At 38.1% G+C, this 8,099-nt stretch overlaps 1 protein-coding gene across 1 annotated transcript; it reads right to left on the bottom strand.

Annotated features, from left to right (window-relative positions):
• Positions 1 to 1,738: 1,738 nt before the first annotated feature.
• chac2 (ChaC, cation transport regulator homolog 2 (E. coli)) lies at positions 1,739 to 5,610 on the bottom strand. Its single transcript, XM_053639864.1, has 3 exons — positions 5,322 to 5,610; positions 3,904 to 3,939; positions 1,739 to 3,308 (listed from the first exon to the last, which is right to left on the bottom strand). The coding sequence occupies exons 1-3, from the start codon at positions 5,454 to 5,456 to the stop codon at positions 2,934 to 2,936; spliced, it is 546 nt and encodes a 181-aa protein (XP_053495839.1). The 5' UTR covers positions 5,457 to 5,610; the 3' UTR covers positions 1,739 to 2,933.
• Positions 5,611 to 8,099: the final 2,489 nt, after the last annotated feature.

Raw genomic sequence — 8,099 nt, forward strand, 5'->3', positions numbered from 1 at the left:
TTTAAAAAGAAGCACCAGTCATGAGTGAGAGGAATCACGTGCGAGCTGAAAACATTTGATGTACATGTGCATGTTGGAGTGTGTGCATGTTCATAGTTTAATGATGTTATTTATTTGGCATGTGACTGGGGATCCTCACAGCATTCTCCATTTATACATACAGACTTTTTTTCTTTTTTTTTTTTCTCGTTTCACCCTGTACTCCAAACCAGACTGATTTAATAGCAGTGGCAGTCCTCTGACATGCTCATTTACATAACCATCAAGATCATTATGCCCTTTCAAGTCCAGCTGGGAGTGAACCATGGATAGTCCTGTTCTGCATTATGGAACATCCATACTGGCAACACTGTGTAGCTTAGTGCCAAAACTGCAGCATTTTAATTTTTTTTGTTCCTCTCTATTTTTTTTTTTTTAGATGTACTGTTTGCTTGTTTTACTTAAGAATATGCCAATAAATGTTTTTAACAAAAGGAACACAATCTGTTGTCTGGTTACATAGTCATTTTGTAACTCTATCACTTCCCATGCAAGTTTCTGCTGTAAGACCTGTAAGTATTACCAGTTTTACCACTTTACAGTGGGGGAAATAAGTATTGAATGAGTCAACATTTTTTTTTTCAGTAAATATATTTCCAATGAGGTTATTCACATGAAATTTTTACCAGACATCAGTATTAACTCAAGAAATCTGGAAATATAAAGAATTAATAACATTAAAGTCCATAAATAAAGTTGTGTAATAAAGTGGAACGACACAGGTAAAAAGAATTGAACACGATAAAGAAAAAGCAGTTCTCCACGGCAAGGCAAGGAACCAGCTGAAATCAGTAAGTAATTATACCTCCTAACTGTGCAAATTAATATCAGCTGGGTTAGTAAATTGATGGTCTATAAAAAAGACTTTTCATTACCAAGGTGTCACACAAGAAACATCTCATGATGGCTAAAAGCAAAGAGCTCTTTCAAAACCTTAAGAACCTTATTGCTGCAAAACATATTGATGGAATCGGATACAGACATATTTCAAGACTTCTTAATCTTCCAGTAAGCACTATTGGGGCCATAATCTGCAAGTGGAAGTAACATCACTCCATCATCACCCGGCCACGCATAGGAGCTCCTCTGAAGATTTCTGACCAGGGAGTCAGAAGCACGGTCAGAAAAGTAGCCCAAGAGCCAAGGACCACTCGAAAAGAGCTACAGAAACATTTGGAGGCAGCAGGTACCATCGTCACAGAGAAAACAATATTCAATGCACTCCACTGCTCACACTCACCCTGCAAGACTCCATTACTAAAGGAAAGGTATGTCGAATCTTGTTTAAAGTTTGCTACAACTCATTTGGACAAGCCTATGATATACTGGGAGAGTGTAGTCTGGTCAGACGAGAGCAAAATTGAACTTTTTGGCTGTCATACTACACACAATGTTTGGAGAAGAAATGGCACTGCACATCACCCTAAAAACACTATACCAACAGTGAAGTTTGGAGGTGGAAGCATCATGATGTGAGCTGTTTTTCCACACATGGTACTGGCAGACTTCTTATAATTGAAGGAAGAATGAATGGAGCCCTTTACCGGAAGATTCTTGAGAAGAATCCGCTGCCATCCTCCAGGATTATGAAGATGAGACGTGGGTGGACCTTCCAGCAGGACACCGATCCAAAGCATACAGCAAAGAAAACTCTCAATTTGAAATTCTATGCAAAAAGGGTGTCTACTTTGAAGATGCTAAAATATTAAATTACTTAGATTTATTTTGGATTTTTTATCACAACATAATTCCCATAGTTCCATTTGTGTTATTCCAGAGTTTTGATAACTTTTATTATTATTCTAAAATGTGGAGGAAAAAAAAATAAAGAACGAGTATGTCTGAACGTTTGACTGGTAGTGTAGCTCTTTCTGTAGTGTACATGTACTGTTCTTACCAGCTTCAATACTTAAGTATTTTGCATAGATGAAATGGTCAATGCCATACTTGCTGTTACTGTTATAGATGTTTTATTACATATCAGTATGTTTTGGTCTCATTTATGAGTACAGTTCATGTGGTCATAAATATCATTGCATCTTATAACTTTTCAACTCTTAGGCCCACCAACACACTGCTACACATATCCTATAAAATTGATGACACTTATTTCCCTTTTTGAGTGACTATAAGTAATTTACGTGGTGCATAAATATTAGGGCTGGGTATTGCAACCGAGTCAATTCTTATTTATATGGGTTCGATTCGATGTCGAATTCGATTAGATATAGATTTATCGATTTATATTCATTTAAAATATTAGTTTTGTAGACATGGAATCCATGTTTTAATATAAATGCTGGTAACTGAAACCTTCCTACCTAGTTATATTATTGAAATACACATTACCAATAGGGCCCACACAATTATGTTGAATTACTTTTTACTTTGAGTAACAAACATTGTAACAAGAAATTATAAATATGTGCATCAATGCACACACAGGTAAACACAAACTGCACATTACTGTAAAAACATTGTAAATGTGCAACAGAAATTCATTAACAAAAAGAAATAAAATCGTTTTCAAAATTCAAAACATTAAAGATGGCGACATTCAGGACGAGAGGCGAACTACAGGTTATAGTCACATCCTCTCAGGTAAAGCACGCGCCTTAAAAATCGATTCGCATAAATATTGTTTTGTTAAATTGAAGATCGATGAAAATCGGAGAATCTATATTTTTTACCCAGCCCTAGTAAATATACATAAAAACCCATACAAGCTTAAACAGGCAGTTATTTGACGTTACAACAAGGAAACAAATATTAAATAATCAGGTTTTAATAATCTGCAGTTAAGTTAATGAGACTCCATATATGAGCTACCCATGTGTGTGTGTATGCGGTTGAATCTCCATTGTGAGAAAACCCCACATGTGGTGATGAGTGTGTCACTCCACAGTCTTCTGTAGAAGTTCCTTGACCAGGCGCTCCAAGGAGAACAGGTGATCATCTGAATCCTCAGGCATCAGCTCCCTGAGAGCATCAGCCAGCTCAAATAAGTACTCTGTGTTTTTTCCACTGGGTCCAACTGACCTGAGGATCTGCTGTGCGATTAGTTCCAGAGGCGCTGGTCCGAGGTAGTTTGGGTTGTCGCAGGACCCGATGTAGAGCAGTGTGTTCTGGATTGGCTTGTGCTCCTCTCCTTTAGGATGAAATGTAACTGTCATCACTCTGTATCCACCTTTCTCTCTGTAGTCCAGATATTCCTTCACCTCTCCCTCCCTTCCTGATGGAAGTTTGTAAGCAACACCCCAAACGCAGCCCTGTACAGCAACAACGACAAGACTGTATAGCTTTAGTCTTCGATATATGTGTAGTAGTACTCCTCCGTTTTCCTCAGTTTAGTTTATGGGCAAAAGTATGTGAACACCTATATGTGGGCCTTTTTCAAATTGTTGCCACAAAGTTGAAAGCACAATTGTCTAGAATGTCTTTGTATACTGAAGTGTGAAGATTAGTCTTCAGTGAAGCTAAAGGACCTAAACCTGTTCCAATGCCTGTGTGCACAAAGCGAAGGCCACGAACACATGGTTTGCCGAGGTCGGGATTGGAAAAGTTTTAGTGGCCTGAGCAAAGCCCTAACAGACCCAATGAAGCCCTTTTGAGATGAACTGGAATGATGACTGCTCCCCAAGTCTCATCGCCTGACATCAGTGCACAACCTCACTAAAGATCTTGAGGCTGAATGGACAAATTCACACAGCCAGCCATGCTCTAAAATCTAGTTGAAAGCCTTCCCAGAGGAGTGGAGGTTATAACAGTAAAGGGGGACTAAATCCGGACTGGGATGTTGAAGAAGCGCATATGGGTTTAATGGCGAGGTGAACACATACTTTTGGCTGTACAGTGTATATTTACCTCGGGGTCTTCAATTAACGTCACCACACGTCCAGGCTGGACATAAACAAGAACACAACATTTTATAAAGTAAATAATGTGTAGTAATAAATAAAATGCTTATCATTATATGACACAGTGAGACTATTCTGGCTAGTTATTGTTTACTTAAATGATCCTTAACATGAACAATAAGGTATTTAGGATTGGCATAAAGTTTGCTTGTCATTTGACGTTTGATGTTCGCAGATCTAAGCAAATTAAGGGACTGTCTCTAAAGTTACATACTACATTGGTATACACTTTCTAACTTCAATAGCATTTGAAGGGAATGACTTACAGTCACAAAACCAACTGTAAGGTGTTCATTTAGGTGTCATCTATGATGCACACCTTTTTAGATTTTTTGATATTTAATTAAATAAACTATGAAATCATATGTAAATATTGCCATGTATTTCACTACCAAATGAACTCAGAGAACGTCGCTCCCCCGTCTAGCTTCACAGGGAACATCGCTCCCCCGTCTAGCTTCACAGGGAACATCGCTCCCCCATCAGGCTCTGCCTTGAGCTTGTGCAGTAACCATTGCTCCGCATTCAAGCCAGGCTGGGGATATCATGTCATCTCTCTGTGGTGCGGAAGAAACCGCCCCACACCTGAACCTCAAAGAGCACGCCAAGTTCCTGTGCGAGGTTCACGAGAGGGCCTCCAAAGTCAATTCCTGCTAGAGGACAACGAGGTGACCTCCTACGCCCAGTTCCAGTCTGAGGTCAAAGAGATGGCCTCCCAAAACTTACTCGTGTCTGAGGTAGATGTCACGACCAACAACATTATGCTCACGCCCGAGTCTGCTGACATAGCCAACCAAGTTCAGCTTGCAGAGTCAACGGAGAACGACGCTCAGCCTTACTGTTTCACCATGTACCAGCCCATTTGCTAGTGAAATACATGGCAAATTTACATATGATTTAATAGTTTATTTTAATAAATACCAAAAATCTAAAAGGTGTGCATCATACCTAACACCTACAGGAACACCTTAAAGTTGGTTTGGTGACTGGAAGTCATTCCCTTCAAATGCTATTGAGCTTTAAATAATGGCATATTTTGTGTATGAGCCCATATGGTATGAAAACATCACAAAGTTTAGATATGATTTGACAGTTTATTTTAATAAATACCAAAAATCTAAAAGCTGTGTATTATACCTAACACCTAGATGAACACTTTACAGTTGGTTTTATGACTTTAAGTCATTCCCTTCAAATGCTATTGAAGTTAGAAACGTGTATAACAATGTCGTGTGTAACTTAAGGACGGTCCCTTAATTTGCGCAGATTTGCGAATATCGCACGTCCAATGTCAAGCCAACTTTATGCCAGTGTGTAACGGGGTGGGTGGGGGTGTGTGTGTGTGTGTGTGTGTGTGTGTGTTACCTTTCCGGGAATTCCGCGGTGATCGGTGCTTCCCTGCCAGAACCGGCGACTGAAACCTTTAACGAAACCGACACGTTTCTCCTCGAACGGAAAGTCAACTTTCCAAATGAGCGACCCGTAACCGAAAACCCACATGTCTGTGAAAGCAGCCGACTTCCCCCAAATCACTACTTCCGTGTAAACAGCGAAAATGACCTGAGATTATGTTGAATTCATTATTTTCAGTTAAAACTAGTCTATCAGCTCTAGTCTGTACCGACTGTCAACCGCTTTCCAGTGCGGAAGTGACGTCTTCAGGAAGCGTCACCGGCACGGTGAAATGTTTTCAGTGAAAGTAAGCGAGCATTATTTTAAAAAATAATAATAATTAATTTAATTAAAAATAATAATTTAAATTTAAGTTAATAACATTTTTATGTTTTTTTATTTAAAAAATACATTTATATTTATTTTTTATATATTTATATATACACACCACAATACAAATTAACACCGAATGACACGTTAAACTAAGAAGTTTCGCAAGAGGGCGCTATTTTTTTAACACAAATGGGAGAAGATGCTGGGATTTTGTCTGGTGCCGTTCTAATGAAACATGTAAAGACAACTGCCTGAAGAAAACAATCAAATTTCCTCACTCATTTATGAACTCATTTATCATCTATGGAGTTTCATGTCAGGTTAAGGATCAGGGGAGACCTCAACAGTTAATGTGCAGGTGTACGCTGAAATTTTGGACATTTTTCTCATTCCATGGATATAAAATTGGTTAGGTGATGATGAAGTCATTTTTCAGAATGATATTGCACCTTGCCCCAGAGCAAAGAGTGTTAAAGCTTTTCTTCAGGAAAGACAGATCAACTCAACGACATGGCCAGAAAACAGTCCAGATCTCAATCCTATTGAAAATTTATAGTGGAAATTTTTAAAATGGGTCCATGACAAGGATCCATCCCGCAAAGGTGATCTGAAACAGCACCTAGCACACAGAATGTCCATCATATAGAAGGAACATTTGGAGTAACCCCAAGTACCCCGATTGCTTTACCTGCCTATTAGTTCATTTTTGTGCACGTTTATATAGTGGCTTTGATTTACTCTATGTGATCTGTCAGCCCTTAAAATAATTACATACCATAGTCCAGTGATTCTCAATGTTTGGTCCATGAAGCACAGTCAAGGGACCATTTGTCTACTTTTATTTTAAATAATTTATTTAATCTTTACTATCATTAGAGTTAATGTATTTATTATTTAATTATTAGTATTATTATAAGTATTATTTTTGTAAATACTGGCCAATTATACTGGTCAATCCAAAATCCCAATAACCAGAACATTATTGTACATATTTAAACAATGACCTTAAAATATGAATATCTGTATAAAAACATAAAATAAATTAGTAGTGAGGGAGGGGTGATATTTATTTCACAGTTACACTGGACTCTGACTGCAAAACATTTTAGATTTATGGTTTGTCTAGCCAAGTTATAACTTAATATAGCAACATTTGTTTCCATTTTATTGTCAGAAGGCAACGCTGTCACTTACAGTTGCGGTCGGAAGTTTACATACACTCATCATGAACATGTCATAGCAATATTGGGCTTTCAATAATTACTTTGAACTGTTCTTTTTCTGCGGCAGAATGATTGGTACAATATACATCTTTAATTTAAAAAAAAAAAAGAACAAGAATTTGGTTCACAAGTTTTAATTTGTTTGTGATTTTCTGTAGTCAACACAAGGTCAAAATTAAACATACAGGGTCAAAATATACAGTGGGGAAAAAAGTATTGAATGCATCAACATTTTTTTCAGTAAATATATTTCCAGTCAGGCTATTCACATGAAATTTTCACCAGACTTTGGTATTAACTCAAGAAATCCACATATAAAGAAATTCAAACATTAAAGTCCATAAATGAAGTTATGTGAAATAAAGAGGGATTACACAGGAAAAAAGTATTGAACACGCTAACTGAAATGTATTTAATACTTAGTGGAGAAGCCTTTGTTTGTAAAGACAGCTTCAAGATGCTTCCTGTATGAATAAATTAATCGGCTGCAATATTCAGGTGTGATTTTGGCCCATTCTTCTAAACATATTGTCTTTAAATCTTGTTCAATTGGATTAAAGTCAGGTGATTGACTGGTCCATTCTAACACCTTGATTTTTTTTCTCTGAAACCTATTGAGAGTTTCCTTTGCTGTATGCTTTGGATCGTTGTCCTGCTGGAAGTCCACCCACGTCTCATCTTCATCATCCTGGTGGATGGCAGAAGATTCTTCTCAAGAATCTTCCGGTAAAGGGCTTCATTCATCGTTCCTTCAATTATATGAAGTCTGCCAGTACCATGTGATGAAAAACAGCCCCACTCCATGATGCTTCCACCTCCACACTTCACTGTTGGTGTAGTGTTTTTAGGGTGATGTGCAGTGCCTTTTCTTCTCCAAACATGTTGTGTAGTATGACAGCCAAAAAGTTCAATTTTGCTCTCGTCTGACCAAACTACCCTCTCCCAGTATATCATAGGCTTGTCCAAATGAGTTCTAGCAAAATTTAAATGAGCTTCAACATGCCTTTTCTTTAGTAATGGAGTCTTGCATGGTGAGCATGAGCAGTGGAGTGCATTGCCTATTGTTTTCTCTGTGATGATGGCACCTCCTGCCTCCAAGTGTTTCTGGAGCGCTTTCTGAGTGGTCCTTGGCTCTTGGGCCAGAGGTTCCCAAACTTTTCCAGGGCAAGGCCCCCCAAATGGCATTAACATTTGA

This window comes from Ictalurus furcatus, chromosome 13 (assembly GCF_023375685.1).
Source record: "Ictalurus furcatus strain D&B chromosome 13, Billie_1.0, whole genome shotgun sequence".
In the NCBI taxonomy this organism is placed as follows: Eukaryota; Metazoa; Chordata; class Actinopteri; order Siluriformes; family Ictaluridae; genus Ictalurus; species Ictalurus furcatus.

Excerpts from the sequence above, each read along its gene's own strand:
- chac2 (XM_053639864.1), bottom strand. The coding sequence starts at position 5,456 with ATGTGGGTTTTCGGTTACGGGTCGCTCATTTGGAAAGTTGACTTTCCG. Across the intron at positions 3,940-5,321 it reads ACCGCGGAATTCCCGGAAAG|CCTGGACGTGTGGTGACGTT; the intron begins GTAACACACACA and ends GTTTATGTCCAG. Across the intron at positions 3,309-3,903 it reads CGTTAATTGAAGACCCCGAG|GGCTGCGTTTGGGGTGTTGC; the intron begins GTAAATATACAC and ends GTTGCTGTACAG.